Genomic DNA, 27,356 nt, shown 5'->3' with positions numbered 1-27,356 from the left:
CCAGGGGCAGCAACATGGAAAAGTCTAGAGATGACGCATAGCCGGTGGCGCCACATGGGCGCCTAGGACACACCCCCCAAAGCCCACTTGAGCCACGCTGGCAAAACACCTGGGGTCAGTTCCTGAGTCCCTGTGGCTCCCTGATCACCCCCCGCCCCAGAGAGGTGCCCCCTCCAGCACACCTGGCCACATCCGCCACCCCTCCTCTGTCCGAGGTGACTCAGCGCAGACATGGGACCCCAGCCTCCCCCTCCTCTCTCCCTGCCCACTCCTGGCAAGCCTCCACTGTGTTAGGGGAGACCACTGTGCAAGCCTGGGGAACGGCAGGACAAGCAGGAACGGTAAACCACTGCAGCGCCCGTGGCAGAGGTCAGAGGAACCAAGCGGACCCACCCTTGGCCAGCAGCCCCAGGAGGGCTGGCAGGTGCTGAGGGGAGTGGGAGCGGGGTGGGCGGCCAGCGGTGCAGACGGGATAGCGTGCACACCGCTGTCCTCCCAAGAGGCTGGCTCCCAGACGGGGAGGCCCCGGGCAGAGGCCCGCACTTCACCTTCAGCGTCCTTGTGGGGGCCCAGCCGGTGCCGTCGATCGAATGTTCTCTCAGTAAGCTGAAACAGACAGAAAAGTGGAGCGGTGAGTGAGCAGCAGGCAGCAGGCCCGCGAGCCGCAGGTGCGCAGCTGGGCCCAGCGGCACGGAGCGGCTCCTGTCTGCTGGGCCGGGCCCTTCTTTCCTCTGTGGTTTGCAGTCTCCTTACGGCTGAAGGACCAGGGAAAGGTATACAGATAGACGCACCCTCCCATGAACAGGAGCCTGTCCACACACGCACGTGCACACACACGCACGCATGCTTTGCTGTCTGCCAGCCTGAGAAGTGGCGAGCAGCCTCCTCTTGCTTTCACATGCTTGTCTCCCATTACCACGGAGACCAAGCAGCCCCAGACGCTTTCCGCCCACTGTGTGCCTCCTCCTGTGAATCCCCTATTTGGAGCCGATGCTCATTTTTCCAGTGGGGGGGCCCATCTTTTTCGTATTGATTGAAAGGACTGTTTACATACAAGGGCTGCAATCCTGCTCATACTTTCTCTTTCAAACTGTGTGTTTTTAATTTTAACATAGCTAAATGTATCAACTATTTTCCTTCATGGTCTCTAGCTTTTGTAGCAGGCGACCATCTGTTAAATTCCTATTATATTTTGTTAATAATCTGATTTCTCAGAAGATGGCAGAAGTGACCAGAGAAATGCCCTCTCTGGACCCACTCTGACTGGAGGAAGGGAGACAAGACACTTAGGATCTGAAACTGAAGATCACAGATTTCTAAAGTTTCAACATTTAAAGGGCAGATACTTAAGGGAAGATGCCTTTAAAAAAACAAAAACCCCTAAAAAACTAAAACACTAAAAAAAACCTAAAACAACTAAAAAAAACACTCTCATAAAATGTATTTTTCACTATCAAAAGCCAAAGTAGATGTGAAAGTGGGTATCCTCATGCCTACAGGGAGGATGGTTACAGCTTGCACACGGCCTTTCACAGGTGCCGGCGTTCTCTGCGGGGAGAAGAGAGTGGGAGGACAGGACCCAGAGGCAGGGCCTGAGGAGGACGAGATCACGGAGCAAGGGAGCACATAGCATGCCGGAGACACACCCCACATGGAGCAGCCCGGCTCCCCAGGTCACACGGCTGCCAGGGCTGGGCCAGGACTCGGCCAGGGAGCCAGCACCAGAGCCCTGCAAGCTGACCTCACTGCCCTGCCAGAGAACGTGCAGGGCACAAGACAAACACAGCCCACAGGCTAAACTGACTCAAAAACCACCTCCACCACCAACCTCTCTGGTTCTCTACGTTAGTGACCAGCAAGCTCTAGAAGCAGGAAATGGCTGGTTCCCAGCCATCTGCCCCTGGAAGGGCAGGGCCCAGGACACCATGGGCAAAAAGCTCCAGGGACGTGCTCTTGCACACATCAAGACCATTTTGGTAAAGACAGGATGCTGAGGGAACTGCCTGGTTGTCCAGTGGTTAGGACTCCGCACTGTCACTGCCGGGGCCTGGGACTGATCCTGGCCAGGGAACTGAGATCCCATAAGCCATGTGCACGCAGCCAAAAAAAGTAGAAAAGAAAAACCACAAGAGAGGACATTTAAATATAAGTGTGTTGGGGGGTGTCTTCTGAAGCCTGCCATCCACATTATCCTCCTACCGTGAATCCCATTAATTACAGTTTCCCCTTTTATCTAAAATCAGCCACATGGCGGGAGTGTGCCTCATTAAAATAAGAGGGGACGGGGTAAAGGTCCTTAGAGGGGCCGTCCTGGGTGGATTTCAGAGGCCAGGCTGGGACGGGGGAGCCGAGAGACTGCTCCAAAGCCTCCCTACTCCCGGCCCAGCCTCCGAGTGTCCTCTTGGGGGAGATGATCCCTGGGAAGCCGAGCCTCAGGCAGCGCTCAGAGCACAGGAGACAGGAGCGGACAGAACTCACCTGAGACATATCTCACCAGTCTCCGTGATGTTGGGGTGCCAGATCCTGGTCAGGCATTTCACTTTGGGAGGCTGCAACACAGAAGGAAGAGATCACAGGTGCTCCAGAGCCTTCTGTGTCCCCCATCCAGCGCCGTTTTACCGCGCACTCCCAGCTTGTCAGGCAGCGGCCCCGGCCCCTGCAGCAGTGTCTGCACACCGCATGCAGCGCTGGTCTCACTGGGGGGGGGGGCTGCTGCCCCTGCATAGGACCCCTCCAAACCCCGGGGCTCATGGCAAATGGTGCTGGCTGCTGGGATCCTGCCCCCTACCCCTCCCTGGGCCCCAGCTGTGGAGGAGCAGCCTCAAAGACCTGGGGAAGGAGCTCTGCACCCCCAGAGCCTGCTGTGAGCCAGGAGCCCCTAGACTCCTTCACACTATGTGGCTGAGCAGCTGAAGTGCTGCTCCCCACAGCAGCACTGGTGCCCTTTGTGGATGTTTCTGAAGACGCTAGGTGCCCTTTGTGGATGTTTCTGAAGATGTTACTGTCATTTACCTTGTCTAGATGCAAGTCCTAGTCCACTTAAGATCACGTGGGAATAAGACACATCAACATCACTTAGGATGGAGCGTGTTTGGATAACGTTCTTTTAATCTTAATCTATTTTAAAACCGATCACACTCATCTTAGGAAAAACAAAAAAGAAAAAAAAAAAGGAAGATGTGTGTAGACAGAGATATAGCACTCTACCCAGAATAATTTCTATTAATATCTGATGCACATTTTGGAGCCTCTTTTCTAGGCCATACACACAGGTGTGTGTGATGCAGTCATTTTTCTTTATAGAAGTAGAGAAACGTGCTGTACATTTTTTCACATTTATTCTTGTCATCATCTCAGATGCCTTTGGGCATCCATGCATCCCATGGCACAAACACTAGCATTTAGCAAGCCAGTCCCCCCTGTGCCTGGACACTTAGGTTCTTCCCACTTCTACTACAAAACTGCTGTATCAATGCTATCTTCACTCTCAGCGGATGAAATACTTCACTGGGATGAAGACCAGGAACCGGGCGGGGGGTTCTGGCCAGAGCGCTGCTGCGGATTCAGTGCCAAGCGCTCTTGCCTGCAGTGAGGGGCCCCTTCCCCAGGCCCAGACCACTGCAAGGTCACCTTGGTTTGAGGAGCATGACAGTCGTCTCTCAGAATCTAACCAGACAGGTCATCTCACAGATCCAAAATCTTTGTAATGAAAATCTTTACCTTTGAGACCAAATCTAGAGAATCTGTCACCATCCAAAACCTCTGCGCTCTTTCTAGCACTCTGATAGTCTCGCCTTTCGCACCTGTATAAACGAACGTGTTTAGACGCCCTCTCAGCGCCCTCACTGAATTCTCTTCCTGACTTCAAGGCGACAGACTCCCCTGAGTGACCGCCCCAACAAGGGGAGGTGGGCGCCCGAGCGCTGCAGAAGGCAGGGCCGGCAGGAGCTGCGCTCAGACCGAGTATTCTCTGACCTGCTTTTCTGCAGGTGAATACAGGACTGCATTTGACAGAGCAAATACTAGCAGAGCCTGCACTCCCAGCAAGGCCTTCAGGCTCAAGAGGAAGGCTGGCACTGTGCATGTGGAAGCCTACTGAACAGAGTAGCCTGCAGGGTAGACTGCATCGCCGCCTCAGCGTCTGGAAGGACTGAAGGCCCCCTCCCTCCTCTGAAGCCCTGACGCACTGTCACCCACCTGGTCACTGCAGCTCCCAGGGTGGGGCCGCACCTGCCCTCTCCTCTTCATCCCCTCACACCTGCCACAGCTGGAGGCTGTCGACGGCCCTCTTGACATCAGTGACCCAGGGAGAGAGCAGACTTCTGCACCACACTGGGGACCTGATTCTGACACACACTTTTTAAGCTGAACTATTCTCACAGACCCCCACCACCTCCAAAGCCAGACAAACAAGACACACCCAGCTCCAGTTGCTACCTCAGGGGCTGGCATCACTAGCCATCCTGTCACACAGCTCAGGGTTTGTACTTGACAAAGGCCATACTGCAAATCAGTGGGGACAGGGGCACTTCGGGGGTTACCTATTCAGAAAAGTACAGTCAGATGCTCACTGAGAGCTTTACATAACATAAACAACACAGAATGCTAAGAGTACCAGAAAAAAACACAGATGAGTTACCTTGGGGTCTGAAGGCCTGTTATAAGCATTCCACAAAACGAAAAATTCAAAGAAAAAGTAGATTTGGCTACACCTTAAATCAAAAAGCCATAAGCTTTTACAGAACAACAAAAAGACAAATGAAAACAGGAAAACGTTTATGACACAGCTAACTAAGAAAAAAGTTTCATATAATTTCTATATAGGAATGCTTATAATAAGAAAAACAAATACCACAACAGAAAAAAAAGGGGGGGGAGGGGTTTAAGCACATAATAATAGTCCATAAAAGACATAAACAGTTAGTAAGTAGGAAAAAAAAATTTAGCATCCTATTTAAGAAATGAAAATTCAAATGACATTTACTTATTATTTATTTCCTTCCAAAAGAGCAAAAAGAAAAAATTAATTAAAACATCTCATGTTGGTTAAGGTTTAGGAAAAACAACTTTCACACACTGACAGTGGAGATGCCAAATGGAAACTCTCTGGAAGGTAACTGAATTGTATTGATTAAAAAGCCTTAAAATCAGCATCAACGACTCAATACCCGTAACTGCACTTCTAAGAGTTTATCCAAAGGCAGCCAGCAGCAGGCATGTACGTGCTGCTGTCCAGGACCTGCGTCACAGCACTGCTTATTCCAGGGGTCAGCAAACTACAACCCGTGGACCAAATAAGGCCGAGCTTGATTTCAAGTGGTCTATGGTCTAAGTATAGCCTTTATATTTTTAAAGGGTGTTTTTGTTTTTAAAAAAGACTATATGACAGAGACAATATATATAGTCCACAACGCCTAAAATATTTACTGTTTGGCCCTTCTCTAAAGTTTGGCTCACTTTATCAAATATCAACCATAAAGGATTAGTTTAAAACCATGAAACATCACACAATTAAGTGCTCCTACTAAGGATGATATAATTATACACTAATTGACAAGAGAACATACGTTCTTATGATACGATGATATACTGTATTATGCTGCTGCTGCTGTGACTCTACGAGCCCATGGACTGTAGCCCACCAGGCTCCTCTGTCCATGGGATTTCCCAGGCAACAATACTGGAGTGGGTTGCCATTTCCTTCTCCAGGGGATCTTCACTATCCAAGAATCAAACATGCGTCTCCTGCATTGGCAAGTGGATGCTTTACGGCTGGGCCACCAGGGAAGCCCACATTGTACTATACTGTAACGTTAAAAACCCCAAGTCACCAAGTTATGTGCAGCATGATGGCACTTGTATGTATGGTTAGATATCGTGCATACCATCCATCAGAAAGTTAGTGGTTATCATCTCTGATGACGGAGAGAGATAACAGATGACTAATATTCTATTTTTGCATAGTGATTTTTTTTCTCAGTTTTCCATGGGGTATAATAAAATTACCCTAAAAAGAAGTCGGCCAGTGGGCATTCAGGTGTTACTGGTGGTACCTCCTGTCCTCCTTCTGGAAATGTGGCAGAACGCTTGTGATCATGTTGCCTGATGTGGTTTTATCACATAACCTCACTTCCAGGAAGAGAGAAAAGCCAAAAAGCCACATTCCTGTCTCCTGCTTCAGCACACGGCTTCCTACCACAGCTCAGGTGACATGCTGGGGGAGCCGCATGAGGCCTGAGCGTGTGAGACCACAGCCAAGCTGCTACCTGCTCCCAGGCCGCCTCCTGCTCTGTGCGTCCCCACATTCTGGGGCATCACCATCGCCATGTCACCACCCTGGCTTGTCACCGTTTCTGTGTCCAGAGGCTGAGCTTCTTCAAGGCCGCCTGACTTCTCACCTCCAGCCCACAAGGCCTGACGCAGAACCCAGAGCATTTTAGGAGCTTCTTAAACGTCACTCTATCCTTTTAGCCAACTTCGAGGGCTGAGAGAGACTGCGAAGCAGCTAGAGACTGTGACATAAAGTTCAGGGATCAAAGGACAGAGAACGAAAGGAAATACCTGCATTTTAGCTGCTGGGGCAGAGGGCTGTGAGCGGGGGTGGGGTGGTGGTGAGGGGATATCAAATAGGTGTTTTCTTTCTTTTTTAAAAAGCTTATTCTAAAATAATGATTTATTGATGCTTAACTGATTAAAAAAGCTTCATTCACAATCTTAAAAATTGACCGTGATTGCAGGAACCATAAGCGTAAGGGGTTTAAAAAAAAAAACAAGTCCTTATGAAGTACAGAAATCCTATAAACTGTGACGTAAAAGCAAATGAGTTCTGAGAAAGCTCCACAAAGCCCTTTCAGGCTGACTTGCTGAAAACCAGCTGTCTCCTCACTCCAGTGAAACATGAATTCCTGAAAGTCTGCTCTCAGAATCACTATTCCACATGCCTGGAACCTCTGTATTTTCAAATGCTGGTATATTTTCCACACCACAAATTTCTTGGGGGGCAGAGAACGTACCAACCACTGGAGAAATGTGAGCCACATGCCTGGTGTGGCCATCCCCGCCCAGCAGTGGAAATACAGTGAGATCAAGGCACCCCCAGACTCCTCCTTCGGGGGGCAGACAGTCCAGTGAAGAGAGACAGTGAGGAGAACTACATAAAGATGAACTACTAACAAGGGGAACACCACCACCTCTGTATCTACGAAGCACGACACCTCACATCTTCGGGGACAGGGCCACCCCCTTCACCCTGCCGTGAGCTCACGGCTCTGGCTGGCCTCTGCTTGCAAAGAGGCAGGCAGAACATGCAGAGGCCCTCCCGGCAGCAGGGTGGGGTCTGGATACACCTGGACGGCCTGGCCTCTCAGTGCTTCCTGGCTGGAGAACACGGGTTTTGTTCCTGAAGAAAGAGGACTAGCCCGCCACTTAGAAATTTTCCAAAGGAGGCAGAAACTAAAATAGAAAAATGTGAGGTCTTTATAAGCCACCAGTAACTAGAGGGAATGTGTCTTTGAGGCTCAATAATTTTTTATTCGCTACTTATTTCTGACTTCATTCTTAAAGAAGTCACAGGGACAGGGAAGTATGACAAACACTTCTCACTACGAAGCAGCCACCAGGTGTGCTGGGAAGGGCACACGTTAGGAAGGCTGGCAGCTCTTGACAAGAATCAGCTTTGGCGATGGGACACCGACACTGGCAAGGCCAACTAGGTAAGTTCTCACCTTTCCCTTCTGAGCCCTAACTTCCTGATGGGTAAACACAGGAATACTGATGTCACCCAAACGACTGGAGCGTGACCAAAGCAAAATGAGTGGAAGCCCGAAACACACCTCTGTTCCTCCCTTCCTGTTCTGAGACTCTGCTCTATCCTTACACTGGGAAGAAGACACTCTGCCACCAAATGATGCCCGACGAACGCCAACAGCAGTTCTCAGCTTCCTCGAGGCTTGTTTGGAAAGTTCACCAGCTTACGCTAAACCCTGTGATCTATCCTCCTCCCCTGAAAATCCCTGCTTTTCTGAAGGCTGTATCGCAAACCTATGACTTTTAACTCTCTTTAGAGAGAGGGCGTATGTCCAGGAAGCTAGAGCCTAGAGTTTTAAGTACTGCATGTCTTGTTTCCAGAAACCATCAAAATAGCCCCACGTTCTAAACATGTGCCTATAAAGCAAGTTCCCACACTGCTCTTGCCTGAAGGGGTAGAGGTTCCCCTGTCAGTGATCAGGGCAACAGGAAAAATCTCAGCAGGCAGCTGGATGGATGGGTTGACAAAGACCTGGCACACATATCTTCCTATCTTTGTTTAACATTTAAATCTCCTTTTTCTTTTTCTTAGATTGCCAACTCTTCCACATCCTCCAAAAGGGCTTTGAACATAGTAGCCCAGTAGAGATCAATTTCCATACAGAAAAGTTTGGCTTTAAATAGACAAGTGTTAGAGCCACTGAACTAGACAGCCGGGGTCGGGGGTTGGGGGTGGAGAGGAGGCACGGGAGGAGGGGGACAGCCCCACTTATCAGAGAGGAGGGAGCTGTCGCTGAGGGGAGCAAGGGCCCGAGCAGTGCCCTTGCCTCGGGTTCACAGGAGACTGAATTTTACCATCAGATTTTTCTTTCCTGCTCAACAGGCCTAGAGAATGTGAAGAAACATGGCGGGAAATAGACATATCAATATGCAAAAGTAGAGCTGGCCACGTGCCAACCAGGAGGCGCAGAGCCTGGGCGGGCACACCACGCCCTCTCCTCGCCCCTGCTCAGGGGGTGTGGAGCTGTTCGGAGCCCTCACGGATTTCTCACTGCTGCAGTGAAAATGCCCCCCAAACCCCAATCTGGGTTTTCTCACCTCTCCACTATTTCTTGACCCCAAGTCTTCCTTCAAGTCGACCTGGTCAACCTGCCCTGTGCACAGCCTGCTGGTTCTCATTTCCACAGCTGTCAGCACAGCAGGAGACGTGTCTTGGCACCCAGAACCCCTGCCCCAGTTGTGCTCGAGCCAACCCAATTCTAGCTCTCTGAAGACCCTTACCTGGCCCTGACCACTTTCTCTCTTTCTTCTCTGAATTCTCCAGTTTCCTATCGTTGACCGATTATCATTGTCTGCTACTTACCACTTTATGATTAATCTCATACCCTTTCTCTCACTTTCCTACTTGGTCAGCACGTTCCTAAAAGCAGACAGAATGTGACTGCACTGGGCAGTTACTCCTGGAGGGTCCTTGAAGGATCTGACATGTTTACAGGGGTGTAAACAAACACTCACAGTTTAAAACCATGGGTTGTTATCCTTTTCCAAAATTCTAAAACACACGTTTTATACAAATTTTGGTGTTACACCATAAACAAACGTAGTTTTAAATAAAATGCTCTTTCCTCCAGTGTCAGAATTTAACAAGATGTGCATGAAATATACAGGCAGATCTCTGTACATGTGTGGCCTCAGGACAGTAATTCCAGCCTCAGTAGAGCTGCACCCTGGCACAGACTGCCTGGCACACAGTACTTGCAAATGTGCACTGAGAAATGAACCTCTCTACTAAAACTCAAAATACTGCTGGTGAGGGGCATTAACCGCACAAGTACCGGCCATTTCATGCTGAGTTCCAGGACTGGGTGGGCAGCATGTAGACATGATGCTGGGGAGGGGCCCGCCAGGCCCTGTGATAGCCAACCGCCATGCAAAGGGGGAACAATGACTCAAGTGCAGGCTACTCACCACCATGTTGTATGCGTCAGGAACTTCAGTTTCAAACTGAAATTTTCCACCCTGGTAGTAACCCTCATCTATCAAAAAACACAAAACAAAACAAAAAATCCTTTAAATTAAAAAAAAAAAAGGAAAGGAAACAAAAGGCAAGCACTGTGTTAGGATATGGCAAACACAGAGAATTGGGAGTTTAAAAAGAGGACTGCCGGGCTCCTCTGTTACTGCGCCAAGCTCACCCCTGAGCTGATGGCACTGGCGGGCCCGCTCTCCTCCTGGTGGGCAGCGCCCTGGGGGAAGGGGAGGCTTCTGGGAGCCTGGTTCCCCTCCTCCTCCGTCCCTGGAGCAGCCCAGCCCTAACCTGGCCCATCCCAGCCCAAACTGCAGTGCTCGGGGCCTCCCCTCAAGCCTCCAGCACACCTCATGACAGGCTGCTGCCCTGCCTCAGCTCTTGGTCGTTTGTCTGCTGCCGGCCTTCCCATAAAAGTCAGTTCCAAGGGGCAGGCGGGCAGATGGCCGTGTCTCCTCCCACCTCCCCTTGCACGACCTTTCTCCCACTCAGAAGAAAAGGCACGCTGCCCGTCCAGCCTCTCCCTGAGGCGCACAGCCCACAGCGGGGCACCCTGAATCCAGCCCAGTGCAGGCTGGGGCTTCTCTCCATCCCACACCTGCTTCTGCTCAGGGCACAGTGCAGCACTGCAGACAGGATGTCATGGTTCATGCTGAAGTGTCTGGAATTCAGACATATTCTAGAGCCTGATGGCAGGGATGGTTAAATTTCATTTAGTCACTTCAATCTTAAGACTGCTGTAAAAGAAAGCATCACCCTTGTGAGGAGCAGGCAAAGAGGCCTCCAAGGAGCACAGAGAGGCACCTTCCTCCACATGGTGATCAGCTCCACACCTCACCTCTCCACTAGGAACTGAACTTGGAAGTGGGATGGCTGTCAGATGCACACCTTAAAGGTTTTAAAAAGTTAAGGCCTCACCCAAGAGAGTGGTTTGACAGAACTGGTTCCGTCTATTGATGCAGATATTTCTGATAAACTGAATGAGCTTAATCTGCAGCCATGAGCTTTTGTAAGGCCCACATGTTTAATATTGTAAGGGTAAAATAATATTATAAGGGTATGATAATATTATAAGGGTATGATAAATTAATATCACAATTTTCTTAGTGCTTCCTAGTATTTCACGTACAATGAGAGGCTGTCAAGTGAAGGACAGGTATGATGAACGGTCAGCTAGCTGGTGTCAGGAAACTGGCTTTGGGGCAACCTCAGAAAATGTGACACAAAGGGACTCCAATGACCAGGTTTGAAAGCCATTTCCAACCAGCTGGTTTTTAACTCTTTGCCATCAACACAATAGAAGGAACGTAACCTAGTCGCCAGCTGAAAGATGACTTATTAAACAACATATATGATTTTTGGCCCCTGACTCTGAAGTCCAGCGACAACAAACACCTTCCATGCCTGCCTACTTATTCACACGAACAGTTTTCAGGGGCTACACTTAGAAAGACAAGGAAGGAGGAAAACTGATACTGAATGAACCCTTCTTTCTAGTATTAAGTGATACTGTTCACAAATACCTAAACTGAATCAGAGGAAAATGCTACCAGTAACCTCATCATTCTCAGATACATTTCAGATAAACTGCTATTTGGTTTCATGACAATCAAAGCTTGCAACATATTGTTTGAAGTCATTATTTATCCTACAACATTTGAGGAGTGTCTACTATGTATCAGGTACTGTTCTAGACAAGGGCTGACACACCAGTAAGAGACCTTCCTGCCCTCATGAAGCTTATATTTCAGAGGAAGGGAGACAAAGTAAATAAGTAAATCATACAATAGAAAGTGAAAAATAGCTAAGGGGCTAGGAGGTGGGAGGAACCGCAGTTTTAACAGGGTCTGAGAGTGAAGGCTTAAAGGAGGAGGGTGTCCAGGAGAAGGACACCCCAGGAAGGAAAGCAAGGTGAGACCTCTGAGAGGGCTTGATGCATTCCAGGGACTGGGCAGAGGCCAGAAGGCAAGGCAGGAAGGAGGAGCTGAAGCTGGAGAGGCAGCAGGCCTGCCTGCCCGCAGGCCACTGTTAAGCACACTGGCTTTTATTCAGAGTGAGGCTGCAGGGGGGCTTGGGCAGAGGAGAGGCAGAACCACAGAAACAGTCCGGGTGAGAGACTGTGCTGGTTAAGACCAGGTGAGAGCTGCTGAAGCAGAGGTCCCGTGAGAGTGACACCACCAGGATCTGCGGACAGAGGAGGGTGTGTGGGGAAGGAAAGAGCCAAAGTGCCGGATCTCTGAGTGTGACGGAGAAGGGCAGAGCTGCCACCGCAGACACAGCAGCCTGTGGTGGGCACAGCTGTAAGAGTTAACATCGGATGTCAGATCCATCTGAGACTTCATGTCCACATCCAAGTGGAGACATTGATGGGAGTGTTGGGGAGAAGTCAGGGCTACAGGAGCATGGTTGGGAGCTGTGCATGGAAGTATCCAGACTTCATGAGCTGGTGAGGTCCTCAGGGACCCGACTACGGTGGACCAAGGACAGGACGAAGCCCTGAGGGGCCCCATGCTTAGAGGGGTCAGAAGGCAGGACAAGATGGGCAGTGGTGGCAATGGAGGAAAACCAGGATATAGGAGCTGGTACAGACAACTGCAACAATCAGTCACAAGATCAGGCTCAACACCCAAGGGTCTCACATTATAGAACATCTTAAACAACTGAATTTAATAGTTACAAAAGAGAATGACAGGCTGAAAAAATTCTTATAGGCAGAAAAATGGTTACTTCAGGATAAAATTCTGTGTGTGCTTAGTCACTCAGCTGTGTCTGACTCTTTGCGACCCCATGGACTGCAGCCCGCCAGCCTCCTCTGTCCATGGGATTCTCCAGGCCAGAATACTGGAGTGGGTTGCCATGCCCTCCTCCAGGGGATCTTCCCAATCAGGGATTGAACCCAGGTCCCCCACACTGCAGGCAGAATGTGAGCTACGAGGGAAGCCCCAACTACTGTGAGACAAGAGAAATAAAAATATGAGCGCAAGGAGAAAAAGTAGCAATGAACATCTCCCAATGATTAAAGTAGAGCTTGTTCATGTATTTTTTAAATGCATGATGGTAGGTATATCCATGGTATTTACACTCCACTGGAAATATTTTAAAGAGTAACACAAGACTTTCCCCCCTCTTTAAATGTCAATATTTACAGCACACTGGAATCATATGCTATGCAAATTTTAAACTGGAAGGAAAAATACAATCCCTGCCAAGATGAGCCTGTAGATAGGAGGTCGGCAATCTCTCTGTGAAGGGCCAGGCGCTGCAAACTTTGGGTAGAAATAGAGAAGATCCACAGTGAAGCACACAGAGAAAAGTAAACAGAACTGTGGCCCACAGTTCATACGTAGAGGGTATACATAGCCAAGATATTACCATTCATATACATAATTGAAGTTCCATAAAGGGCTTATGGATAAAATGTTTTAAAAATGTTGGTCAGTTATTTCTAAACTTGATGAAAACTGTAACTCATGGATCCAAAAATATCAATAAACCCCAAGTGAGATAAACAGGAAAAAAAATCACATCAAAGCACATCATAATAAAACTGCTAAAAACTGTGACAAAGAGACAATGCACATCACAGAAAGTGAAACAGAATCACCACTAATTCTTACAAGAGGAAAAAGAGCAAGTCAGAAGGCAGAGGAATGATATCCTTAAAATGCTGATACTGTCAACTTAAGAATTCAGCATTCAGCAAAGCTGGCAGAATTCATCATCAGCAAATCTGCAACCAAAAAAAAAAAAAAAAATTCAAGGAGGTTCTTCAGGCAGAAGGAAAATAACAGATGGGAACTCAGAACTACAAAAGGAATGAAAGCTGTAAGTAGTAAATATGTCAATAAATATATAAAGAAAATATAATTATCTAAAACAAAGGTAATTACATTTGTTATAACCCAGAATACACTGTTAAGTAAATGTGACTATAAAATAAAGGTCTGAATGGGGAAGTAGAAATTCACTATTAACCTGGCTCAACTTCCACTTTAAAAAATAGAAAAAGAAGAGCAAATTAAACTGAAAAAAAGTACATATGAGCAGAAAACTAAAAAATACACCCCCCCAAAAAAAAGAAAACTAAAAAATATTAGAAGAAAATCAATGAAACCAAACACTGGTTCCTTGCAGAGACCAATAAAATTGATAACCTCTAGCTAACTGGATCAAGAAAACAGAAATTTTCAACGCCAGGAATTAAGGACGGTGTATCAACACAGACTAGATAGAACTTAAAGAGGTCAGAAGATATTAAGAGCAACCTTACACCAATAAATTCAGAATGCAGATGATATGAACAAATTCTCTGAAGGATACAAATCACCAAAGCTCACCCAAAAATAAGAAATCCAAGTAACTCATACCTATTATATTCATACTTAAATTCCTACCACAAAAAACAAATCAACAAAATGGTAGAAGTAGGTGGTTTTACTGGTGAATTCTATCATTTAATAAAGAATTAATAGTAACTCAACATAAAACTCTTCCAGAAAACAGAAAGGAACACTTCCCCATTCATTCCAGGAAGAATAAGGAGGGAAGGAAAGAAGCTAGAGCCTTATCTTGCACCATATGCAAAAATTCACGCAAAATGGTTCAGACCTGACTTTAAAACCCAAAGCTACAGCCCTCAGATTGGGAGAAAATAATAGCAAACGAAGCAACAGACAAAGGATTAATCTCAAAAATATATGAGCAACTCCTGCAGCTCAATTCCAGAAAAATAAATGACCCAATCAAAAAATGGGCCAAAGAACTAAACAGACATTTCTCCAAGGAAGACATACAGATGGATAAAAAACACATGAAAAGATGCTCAACATCACTCATTATCAGAGAAATGCAAATCAAAACCACAATGAGGTACCATTACACACCAGTCAGGATGGCTGCTATCCAAAAGTCTACAAGCAATAAATGCTGGAGAGGCTGTGGAGAAAAGGGAACCCTCTTACACTGTTGGTGGGAATGCAAACTAGTACAGCCACTATGAAAAACAGTGTGGAGATTTCTTAAAAAACTGGAAATAGAACTGCCATACGACCCAGCAATCCCACTTCTGGGCATACACACCGAGGAAACCAGATCTAAAAGAGACACGTGCACCCCAATGTTCATCGCAGCACTGTTTATAATAGCCAGGACATGGAAGCAACCTAGACGCCCATCAGCAGACGAATGCATGAGGAAGCTGTGGTACATATACACCATGGAATATTACTCAGCCATTAAAAAGAATTCATTTGAGTCAGTTCTAATGAGATGGATGAAACTGGAGCCCATTATACAGAGTGAAGTAAGCCAGAAAGATAAGGACCAATACAGTATACTAACACATATATATGGAATTTAGAAAGATGGTAATGATAACCCTACATGCAAAACAGAAAAAGAGACACAGATGTATAGAACAGACTTTTGGACTCTGTGGGAGAAGGCAAGGGTGGGATGTTTCGAGAGAACAGCATCGAAACATGTATATTATCTAGGGTGAAACAGATCACCAGCCCAGGTTGGATGCATGAGACAAGTGCTCGGACCTGGTGCACTGGGAAGACCCAGAGGGATCGGGCGGAGAGGGAGGTGGGAGGGGGGATCGGGATGGGGAACACATGTAAATCCATGGCTGATTCATGTCAATGTATGACAAAACCCACTACAATATTGTAAAGTAATTAGCCTCCAACTAATAAAAAAAACAAACCCAAAGCTATAAAACTACTTTTTTTTTTTAAAAAAAGGAGGAAATCTGCATTTCTTAGACAAAGATTTCTTAGGACACAAAAAGCATTGTGTTAGCTTTGCATTGTTGCTGTAATAAATTAGTAAATAAATTATTATAAACTCAGCAGCTTAAACAATAAAAACTTATTATCTTTTGTAGGTCAGAAGTCTGAAACCAGTCTCAGCAGCTAAGAGATGGCAGGGCTGCAGCTCTTTCTGGTGGCTTGAGGAAAAATCCATTTCCTTCACGCTCCAGCTTTAAGCGGCTACCTGTGCTCCTTAACCCAGGGCCCCTTCCCTCCATCTTCAAAGTCACCGATGGCAGTGGAAATAATACTACAGACAACAACGTGGATGTGCTAAGTGAAAGAAGCCATGTGCAAAATGCTACATCCTGGTTGGGGCCATTTATATGACTTTCTGGAAAAGACAAACAGCAGGGCAGAAATCAAATCAAAGATTGCCAGGGGCTGGGGGTGGGGAGAGAAAGCTCACTAACAAGGGGCCCCGAGTTCTGAGCTGAGGGACACACTCTACGCGCATTTCAATTGTGCCGGTGGTTACACAACTATATGCATTTGTCATAATGCAGAGAATGCTACACCTAAGAATGCTAAATTTACTGTCTGTAAAATTATGCCTCACTAAACATGATTTTTGAAAAAGATAAAGCCTGCTACATGAAAGGCACTATCAAGTAGTACAGGAAAATCAAAGCATGCTGGCAATTTTTACAATGCCAGAAAGCTTAACATTTAAATAGCGTGTCCTCTTAAAAAACATTTTATATACAATAACCATCAGAATATATGTTTAACAATGTAATAACGGCTTTTAAAACAGTATGTCAGACATTTAAATTCATACCCACTCCTGGAAATCTGAGCATCCCAAGAGAGAATCTGCCTCAGAGTTGTACGTGCGAGGCGGAGGGCAGAAATCAGTGTTAGCACAGCGGATACCAGATAACACATCCCCTGCTCAGCAGGATCTAAGCACAGACAAGAAGGGCAGTGAACGTTTCCCTAACAAAAGTTAGCTAGTGCTAAGGGACCTAACTGGTCGTCTTGAGCGCTGATACCACATTTCTACTATATATGAAAGGAGAATAATTGCCACTGTATTTCTAGGATTATTTGAAAGAAAAGACTCCATCAGGAAAAAAGTCTCTTCTGCTTCAAACTTTTCTCCTTGCAACGGTTATCTCCCAGAAAGCTAAAAATCAACCTAGAGAGAACCAGGGAGGAGGGTTCACATTCTGTGTGTCTGAAACGTTGACAGAGTAACAGTAAACTACACTCCAGCTACCAAGAGACCAGGGTAGTGGTCAAGCCAGAGGTCTGCTTCAGTGCTCTGATCCATTTTCATGTCTTTAAACATGTTCATGATCATTTAAATGTTGCTCTAAAATGTTCACGTGTGGGACCAAACCTATGCCTCAGGCTTACTAACCACACTTCTCTGCTAAGAAACTGGGCTCTTTCTTTATTTCACATTAAGAAGCTTTTCCTTCTATAACTCCAAAGCTGCAAAACAAAGCTAAGAATAACTAAGAACCAAACATCATGGGGTAAAAGATAATTTAAATTTTATGACTCAGTGTAGGGTGCATTTTTATTATCAAGTTCATCAGTTAGGGAGCTTTTCATAAATTATAAGTTCAAATTAAGAAAACATGACTAATCTGATAATTAGGTGAATATATACCTAAATATACAAGATTTACAATATATGTAATTTCCTAATCAGAACTTTTATCTTATGTAACAATTTTTTAAAAAAGGATATTATTCACTATTTTAAAAAAACTCCCACATATCTAATAACAAACATATAACCAGAGGATGAGATTGTTGGATGGCATCACCGTCTTGGTGGACATGAGTCTGAGCAAGCTCTGGGAGTTGGTGATGGACAGGGAAGCCTGATGTGCTACAGTCCATGGGGTTGCAAAGAGTTGGACACAACTGAGTAACTGAACTGAACTGAACCCAGGTACATAAATCTCGCAACTCAATAATGAGACAAGCAATCCAATTTTTAAATGGACAGAATATTTGAATGAAGGAGATATAAACAGAGCAAACAAGCTCAAGGAAAGATGCTCAATATCTTTGATCATTAGGAAAATGCAAATCAAAGTCACAATGAGATACACACTCATTGGAATGGCTAAAATTGAAAAAAGTGATAATACTAGCTGTTGGCAAGAATGTAGGTTAACTGGAATGCTCATTCATTGCTAGCAGGAATGCAACATACTTTCTTTTTGGAAAACAGTACACCAGTCTTTCATAAAGCTAAACTTATTCTTACCATCACTAATTATTAGAGAAATGCAAGTCAAAACTACAATGAGGTGTCACCTCACACCAGTCAGAATGGCCATCATCAAAAAAAATCTACCAACAATAAATGCTGGAGAGGATGTGGAGAAAAGGGGACCATTGGTGGGAGTGTAAACTGATACAGCCATTATGGGAAACAGTATGGAGATTCCTTACAAAACTAGGAATAAATCTACCATACGACCCAGCAACCCCACTACTGGGCATATACCCTGAGGAAAACCATAACTGAAAAAGACACATGTACCTCAACGTTCATAGCAGCACTGTTTACAATAGCCAGGACATGGAAGCAACCTAGATGTCCACTGACAGATGAGTGGATAAAGAAGATGTGGTACATATATACAATGGAATATTACTCAGCCATAAAAAGAATGAATTTGAGTCAATTCTAGTGAGGTGGATGAACCTAGAGCCTGTTATACAGAGTGAAGTAAGTCAGAAAAAGAAAAACAAATATATTAATGCATATGTATGGAATCTAGAAAAATATCAATGAACATATTCGCAGGGAAGATGCAGATGTAGAGAATGGACTTGTGGACACAGTGGGGAAAGTAGCATCAACATATATACACTATCAGGGGCAAGAAGGAGAGCTGGTGAGAAGATGCTGTGTAGCACAGGGAGTACCATCTGGGGATCTGTGATGACCTAGAGGGGTGGGGGGAGGGAGGGGATGTAAGTATAATTATGACTGATTTGCACTGTTGAATGGTAGAAACCAACACAACATTGTAAAATTAAAAAAAAAAAAACACTGGCAAATGAAGACCTGCACGCAAAGGTTTACAGCAGCTTTCATGCATGGTGGCCGCAAAGTGGAAACAGCACAAAGGTTCATCAATAACCTGGTATATACTGGTATACATCCATATGATAGAATAAAACCCATCAATAAAAAGACACAAAATACAGCACAGGTGAAACTCAAAAGCATTATGCCAAGTAAAATAATGTAACTTATACCTCAATCAACATTGCTTTTAAAGAACTTTTTAAAATGGATCTACATTTCCACCTTAAGAAGGCAGAAAAAGATAAGCAATTTAAACCCAAAGTACAAGGAAGGAAATAATAGAGAGCAGAAATCAATAAAACGGACAGACAACTCAGAAAAACAAATGCTTGCTCTTTCCAAAAAAATAAACTGGATAAACCACAAGCTAACATGATCAAGGGAAAAAACAGAAGATCCAAATAAACCAACATCAGGAATAAAAACAGGGATGTCAGGACAGATCCCACAGACATCAGCAGACTAATAAGAAAATATTCTGAACAAATTTGGATGGTGTGAAAATGCCAAGAGCAGTCTTGCTCATAATATCCAAAAGCTGGAAAGAATTAAAATGCCCATCAATATGAAAATAATTATATTCATCATAGTCATACAACAAATACTGCTATCCACAATAACACATATGAATTTAAAAACATGTTAACAAGAAAGAAGCCAGAGACTAAGAGTACATAGTATGATTCCATTTAAATGAAATTCAAGAACTCAAGGAATTTAAGGACTGTAAGAGAAATCAGAAAGCAATTTTGGGTAGGTAGCAGGGGGTGAGGAATTGACTGCAAAGAGGAAGAAAGGAACTTCGGGAATGCTGCAAAATCTTTTACTGGGATTATGGTTACACAAGGGTATGTGTCCATTTTGCACAACTAATTATGCTCTGCAGTTAAAATTAGCACACTTTACTGATAATAATTTTATACTTCAGTAAAATTTATTTAAAAAGTAAAACCTGAAATGAAAACTGTCTCTGGTCCCCTCTGCCTACAAGTCACCAAACCACAATGGGAGCAGGCTGGGGGGACCTCCACAAGTCAGTAGGCCTAGTTTTTCAAACCACCCCTCTGACTTCACAGATGACACCAGGGGGTATTTCAGCCAGTCTTGAGATTTTTGCTTTGTTTCATTTCCCTTTCTAGTATTGTTTCTTGTTCTGTGAGTTAATGTGGAGATTTTTTTTCTTCCAAATTTGGTTCTGTTCTTCCATCACCTAATTACATTTCTATCTTTTCTCTGAAGAGTACATTTATTCCCAAGCATGAGGGATCTTCCAAAAACAAACAAAAACTATAAAAATTGTACCAAGTACAAACAGAGGCTATCCTGCCAGGAGCCAGAGAAAGAAGAGACTTGAGTTTCAAGTGCAGATGCAAGTCTTCCCCCCTGACCACCTAAATATGTAGATTCTGTATGTTATTTAGTTTTCATCCCCAAGATTACTGGCCAAAATGAGCCAATTTCAAAACCACCTGTTCCATACACTGGTAAAACACTGTTACTACTCGGGTCTATCTCTATAGTTTCTCTTCAATACTAAAGACAGCATGACTCCACAAAGTTTTTATAAAAAACCAGGCTACTGGGCAAGCTTTTGGGGTTGGCAGACGTCTGTGATGCTTCTCTGAATAATCCAGGGCAAGAGAAATAGCAGCTTCACTGCCACAGACAGCACCACTTCACGAGTGGTGCCCCACTGACACCACAAACAGGAGCACACCACACAGCTCCACGTGCGCGCCCACAGACACGGACGCTCGAGCACCAGGCAGCCACACGTGCACGCGTCCCCAGAGAAGGACGCTCGAGCACCAGGCAACCACACGTGCGCGCGCCCACAGACACGGGCACTCGAGCACCAGGCAGCCACACGTGCGCGCGTCCCCAGACACGGACGCTCGAGCACCAGGCAACCACACGTACGCGCGCCCACAGACATGGATGCTCGAGCACCAGGCAGCCACACGTGCGCGCGTCCCCAGACACGGACGCTCGAGCACCAGGCAACCACACGTGCGCGCGTCCCCAGAGAAGGACGCTCGACCACCAGGCAACCACACGTGCGCGCGTCCCCAGACACGGACGCTCGAGCACCAGGCAGCCACACGTGCACGCGTCCCCAGACACGGACGCTCTGCACCAGGCAACCACACGTGCGCGCGTCCCCAGAGAAGGACGCTCGAGCACCAGGCCACACGTGCGCGCGTCCCCAGACAAGGACGTTCGAGCACTAGGCAACCACACGTGCACACGCCCACAGGCACGGACGCTCGAGCACCAGGCAACCACACGTGCGCGCGCCCACAGGCACGGACGTTCGAGCACCAGGCAACCACACGTGCGCGCGTCCCCAGAGAAGGACGCTCGAGCACCAGGCAACCACACGTGCGCGCGTCCCCAGACACGGACGTTCGAGCCCCAGGCAACCACACGTGCGCGCGCCCACAGGCACGGAAGCTCGAGCACCAGGCAACCACACGTGCGCGCGCCCACAGACACGGACGCTCGAGCACCAGGCAGCCACACGTGCGCGCTTCCCCACACACGGACGTTTGAGCACCAGGCAACCACATGTGCGTGCGCCCACAGACACGGAGGCTCGAGCACCAGGCAGCCACACGTGCGCGCGCCCACAGACACGGAGGCTCGAGCACCAGGCAACCACACGTGCGCGCGTCCCCAGACAAGGACGCTCGAGCACCAGGCAACCACACGTGCGCGCTTCCCCAGATACGGACGCTCGAGCACCAGGCAGCCACATGTGCGTGCGCCCACAGACACGGACGCTGGAGCACCAGGCAGCCACATGTGCGCGCGCCCACAGACACGGACGCTCGAGCACCAGGCAGCCACAGGCACCAACACACAAGTTGCTTTTTCACCTGATGGAACACTCGTGGTACAGTTCCAAGAACAAGAACATCAAAGATGATGTCAGAGACACAACCGTAGTGAGAATGTTCATGTCATTCAGTAAAAACATTCAGTTGAAAAAAAAAAAGGAAAAAAAAGAAAGAGTTATCCAGAGGTTGGACTCGACACATGTAAGACAGCGACAAGCCTGGCAAAGTAAACCAGGTCTCTGAAGAGCTGAGAACCACAAAGCCCAAGCTTGAGCAGAACAGCAGAATCCATGAGAGCCACTGAAAATGCTTAAAAAGGCAGAGGGAAGAAAATTTTTTACTACAAACACACAAGAGTGAGACCACTTAGTAAACAGAAAACCAATCTAAATCACCACAATCACTTCTGAAAATACCTTGAAGTGCGTAACAGTAATAGTGATGCGCATAATGGTGACCTCTGGTCACCAGGAAACATGAGTGTGTGCTCAGTACCCCTCGCTAAACACAGCAAACCTGCGACATCTTTGTGAAGGCGGCCAAAGGATGGGAAGAGCCCCCCTCACCTCACAGGTAAAAGTCCTCTCTGGGGGTCAGGCCCATTTCTGATGACAGTGTCCTGGTGCTAGGATCTCTACCCTGGTGCTTGCTCAACTTAGACAATGGAGATGGTACCAGACTGAACTTATGGATATATTCCAGAGGCGACTGTAGAAGCACCACACAGATTACACGAAATTTTTAAAGATTTCAGCACATTTTGAAAGTAGGATTTCTCCTATTGTCATACATCACCTCCCATCCAACCTGCAGGCAGACAACACGAGGGCTTATTTGCAGATTCACTATCACCCACTGAAATTCTGCATTCTCCTTCACTGTTTAATTAGCTAGTGACTCATGATTCCCAGTTTCCTACTTGCTTTCCACCTTCCAAATAAAACACCACCCTCCACTTCCTCCACAGTACTCCATCCCCTTGCTTAATTCTCTTTGCCCTGCTCTCTCTCCCCAGCCAGCCTGCCATGGCACAACACCCTCTGTCAAATGAACTCTGGTGGGCTGCAGTGTTGGAAGCTGTACACCCCCAACCGCACCGTAACTAGGAAAGACCCACACCCTCTCTCTAGAGGCTCAGTATGACCAACGAGAAATATCTACCAGCTTAGACACCTATCAGTGCTAACAAGGACAGCTGGTTATCTGCTTGTTTCCTCTGCTAGACCTGGGCTGAAGTACTTCACACACATTATCTACTTAATTCTCACAAGTGTCCCATGAGATAGGTTCTATTTGATCCCGCTTTGCAGCTGGGTGGGCTGCAGCTGAGACAGGTTCCTGAACAATTCAGCCATGGCCGCGCTGCTGCAATTCAGCAGAGCAGGATCTGGACCCAGTGAAGACCTCGGGGCTCATGCTCTTCACTCTGCGTCAGCAGCCTCCACCATTATTCCCTCGGGCTGTTAAAGTCTGTACCAGTTCCTAGAGTACATGCCGCATGCCTCAGATCACTTCATGATGCTTTATCTGACCACATGGCATGCATCTCCTCTTCATCTGGAATGTCACTGCTGTCATAACTTACAAAAAGTTAGAGGACAAATCAAACCAAAGATTATAGACTTGGAAAATCTTTAGAATGTGCTTTCTGAAAATCACTTTAACACATATACATGTAAGAATATTACCTGGGGTGACAGTTAGCTGAAAGCAATGAAGCTTGTTTGGATCAGGAAAATGCACTTTACACGTACCTGCAAAAGAAACATTTCGTCAGGAAGGCTAGTGGTAGTCCTTACATTGAGGTAAACCTCAAAATACATGGAAAGTTTAACGCTGCTGAGAGGCTGACAGGCCAAACCAGTAGATTTCGTCTATTTGTTTGGTAATAATCATACCAATGTGCTCAAACTGCAAACCACTGATACTTGTCATGTGTTTTCCTCCTTACAGGTTTTTATTAGTTAACTCCAAATTGACCATGTTATCTGTCACCCTTTAAATGGTTCCTAAAAACAGAGCTCTTTCCATTAATGTCAAGACTGGTGCTACTTTACTTTAAGAAGAGAAATCACACCTCAGGGAGATTAATGTATGTGGGTAAAGACAAGCTAAATATAGAAAAACCAGGAAAAAGAGCCCAGGCCACACTTCTGGTCTGTACCCACCACAGCACACAGAAGTTACAAAGAACTGTCCCAGCTGAGGAAGCGCATGCCCCGGCCATGGCATTCTTTTTTACCCCCTAACATCCTCACAACCCAACTGGTAACTCCGCTTGGTTAGCTGGCAGAATGAGGCTCAGCTGACTCAGTGGTGACACTTGGCCCACGTGAGGGCCAAGAGGGTCTGGATTAACGGAGAGCCCCCTGAGAGCGCTGCCGTGGTGGGGCGGACAGAGTAAGGTGGCCACAGCCGCCATCTGCTGCCTTCAAACAAAGGACACGTGAGAAGAGCAAATACCCAAGGGATTAAATATAGAAGGAAGATGGAGGGAATACAGATAAAAATTCTATTTTATAAACCTGGAAAACAGTATGCTAGATTCCTTGAGTCAACTACTGACAATTTCTTACAAGTCCTACTGGGAATATCTGCCTAGTTTCACACGGTATGAATTTTCATCCAAAAGAGAAAGATTCTACTTTAGTCTGGGACACAACCTTAGAGACCATCGAGTCCGACATCATCGATTGTGAAAGATGACACGAAGGCCCAGAGAGGTACAGTGACCGGCCCAAGACCACACAGGTTATCAAACAGAAGAAAGTTTAGCCCCCAAATTAAAACTAGTTTATGCCTCATTTCATTACTCCATGAACATGCTAGATGTGACACACAACAACAATGCAGAACTGTTTGTGGGGTATTTTTTTTGGACCAATGCTTCAGAAAAATCAATGCAGAGTAAAAGGTAACTTAGTCTAGAAAAGCAGGACAGAGTCTCAGAGATCACACTGTCATTTTCTTTGTTTTTCAAACAAAGAAACCAGGGACTGAAGAATCCAAGGTTTTCACCCAAGACACACATTTGAACCATGCATAGTAGTTTAAATGGGTTTTGTTTTTCCTAATTTAACTTGAAAAGATAAATGCCATTTTTCTAGTGAAATATATGTAACAAAAACATATGACAAGGGTGTGGGAAATGCTTCATTAATTAGATAAAGTTGGCACCATCCATTTATCTTTAATGCTTCATATTCTCATTTAATAAAGGGACAGATATAGACGTCAATCCCTCTAATACAGACTGACCCACCAAGAATAAAGAAATTATCAAGATGGGTTAAAAAAAAACAAAAAGAGCAAAACTCCTAGAAAGAACTAAATCTTTTAAAGCTAAAGAGAAGTCTAAGTTCCTACAATGACAACAAAAAGTTAAAGTCAGGTTTTTGTTTTAGTTCAGGTTTTTAGTTCAGTTAAACTGGAGAAGGGAACGGCAAACCATTAATTATTAAAACTCCAGAATTAAGCTTTTCTCTGTCTGTAGACATAGGCTAACACTTTTAGTATTTCCATCTAATTGAAAGAGATGTTTTTTATTTTTGCAAACAGAGAAACCTCTATAAACTCGCAGGTACAGAGTTCCAAACTAGTTCTTAAAAATTTCTAAGCAGCATTGCTCTATGGCAAGTTATTTTGCTTGCCTTAATATTTTAGAAAGATTATGAATTAGACAGGAAAGATATGTTCTTTCATGGCTTCTTAATTTCCTCTTTAGAAGGAGCTAAAGAGGTATGTACTTGTGGAAAGCCTGGCTGTCTGTATAAGCTGATTTATATTGTATCCACTGTGACTGGGAAAGCAGGCAGGAAGACAGAGAGAAGAAAAGCATGCAGCATGTAGTTTGTTTAATCTCACACCACACCTGTACGGCCTGGGAAGATAGGTCATGCCTTTTTCAAACCTAAGATATCCAGTTAAAATCCTGGTTTGAAAGCCAATTATAGTTTTATTGTTTTCAAACTAACCTTTTAGATAAAGCTAAACTATACTCTATGGGTTACTAACCGACAATCTCTGGGTTTTATGGCCTTTGATTAAATGTCTGCCTGAGTATATATGCTCAAGCTGGGGGCCAGTGGGAAGACATGATGGGGGCTGAGAACAGAAGGACCACGTCATTTTCCTCTTTAGCTGGATTTTACTAGATTATTACATAATCTGAAAAGAAGAGGGGAAGAAAAGAGTGAGAACAGTGTAACACAGCTGTCACCCGGCTTCAGGATTTCACCGACCTTGCTTCCCTATCCTACCCACACACAGTTGTTTGCCTGTTGTCCTGGAACATTTTAAAGCAAACCATTTGTAAATACGTCCGTAGGTAGAAAGATAACCTTTTCATAGAATCCCAAAGTATTTCCTTCTTGTTCTGCCTGGAAGGAAACTTTGAAGTCAAGCAATCCAGCTACTTTTAAGACATTCTTGACCAACACTAAGAAATATATTTTAGCACAACCCACTATACTCATATATAAATATTACATATTTAAAAGAATTTTTCAAGGAGTATGTACTAACCCTTAAATACTGGCTGCACAACCACTGAAGCACTGCACCCCACAAGGATCTTTCCAACTTTCGGTGGGGTTGGAGAAGGCCCTCTCTCACACTGTGTGAGACAGGCCTCTGTATCAAGCTCTCCCGAGCATCTGCCCAGACTAGGAGACCTAAGTATAAAATATTTCATTGAAATCAAAAACGTCCTTAGCCTTAACCAAGTGTAACGATAAAAACTTCCAATTCCAAAAAACACTACAGTGGTCAAAGCATTTAGACTTTGATGGTCCTGCACACCATGAAGGGCTTGGGAAGGCATCGATGACACGTATTGCAGGAGTGAACGCTGGGTAGGCGCGCCTGCTCATGAGCGAGGCCCTCAGTCAGGCCCACGTGTCGGGTGGGAAGGACCAAGCAAGGGGAGCAGGCCTGAAGACATCAAGACAGCACCGCTGTCCAACCTTGGGCACAAGGACCAGTCACAAGTAAGTACTTTCTGGACCAAAATGGTGGTGCCATCACTAACAAGAACAGGACTGTCCATCCCTGATTCACATGCCTCTTCACTGGAAGGGGACATTGGACAGAATGGGTGCAGGAGGAACGAGCCCTAACTAACGCACTCCTGCGGCAACAGGGAGAGGGGGTGTTGTCGGCTACTTTCTCCTTCCCAGGGCCTCGAAAAAACCCTGCTATCTGTTTGCACAAAATGCAGGCTTATTCCTAATACACATATAAAATAGGCTTTTTGCTATGTAAAGTTATTAAAACATAAAACAAGCTTCTCCATGCAATTTATTTTATAGCATTTAATGTTTGGTTGGGGATGCTATACTTACAAGGTAAATTAGCTTCAAGTTCTGCAACCTCTGTGGAAACAAAGAGATTACTGTTAATATTAGTTAATTACTCCACATAAAATCACCTGCTCTAAATTGGCATTTCCCTGCAAGACACTTAAGAAAAAAAAAAAAGAATTAACCAAAATCTACACTTGGGTCTGACGCTTAAACTGTAAGCCATGAAGTTGCTTTCACATACACCCAGTGACTTGCAGGATGCCAACAAGTGCAGTCAAGGGCCCTTGAAATTTTACTTTAGTACAAATGAGAACCATTCAAAATTAACAGAAATTACCTATGGGTAAACAGTCACTAAAGCGGTTTTGAAAATCTCGTTCCCCCAAGTAGTGGAACTACTGCCCTCAAAATCTGATTTCTATTTATAACTCAGCCTCTTCCAGTTTTTCCAGATTCGTCTTCCCGCGAGGGCTCGCCCAGTTTGCGCTCAAACTTTTCCAGCGAGAGGAAACGCTCTGCCTCCTGCTGGGCCCGTGCGCTCGCCCCATCATCTGTGGGTGC

The 27,356-nt window shown here is 45.7% G+C and overlaps 1 protein-coding gene across 8 annotated transcripts in view; it reads right to left on the bottom strand.

The window, feature by feature from the left end:
* UBE2F (ubiquitin conjugating enzyme E2 F (putative)) overlaps window positions 1-27,356 on the bottom strand; it is a 45,556-nt gene that overhangs the window by 4,512 nt on the left and 13,688 nt on the right. For 7 of the 8 annotated variants that reach the window (XM_020876422.2, XM_070463607.1, XM_070463610.1 and 4 more), the window contains 5 exons: window positions 26,835-26,864; window positions 23,181-23,246; window positions 9,715-9,782; window positions 2,479-2,549; window positions 549-606 (listed from right to left, as the gene is read on the bottom strand). In XM_020876422.2, coding sequence (XP_020732081.1) covers window positions 549-606; window positions 2,479-2,549; window positions 9,715-9,782; window positions 23,181-23,246; window positions 26,835-26,864 — 293 coding nt within the window. The remainder of the gene's footprint in view (window positions 1-548; window positions 607-2,478; window positions 2,550-9,714; window positions 9,783-23,180; window positions 23,247-26,834; window positions 26,865-27,356) is intronic. The other variant, XM_070463609.1, reaches the window with a different exon arrangement.

The sequence above is a fragment of the Odocoileus virginianus genome, unplaced genomic scaffold (assembly GCF_023699985.2).
Source record: "Odocoileus virginianus isolate 20LAN1187 ecotype Illinois unplaced genomic scaffold, Ovbor_1.2 Unplaced_Contig_5, whole genome shotgun sequence".
Taxonomy (NCBI): Eukaryota; Metazoa; Chordata; class Mammalia; order Artiodactyla; family Cervidae; genus Odocoileus; species Odocoileus virginianus.
This window is presented reverse-complemented; position numbering and strand designations above follow the sequence as displayed.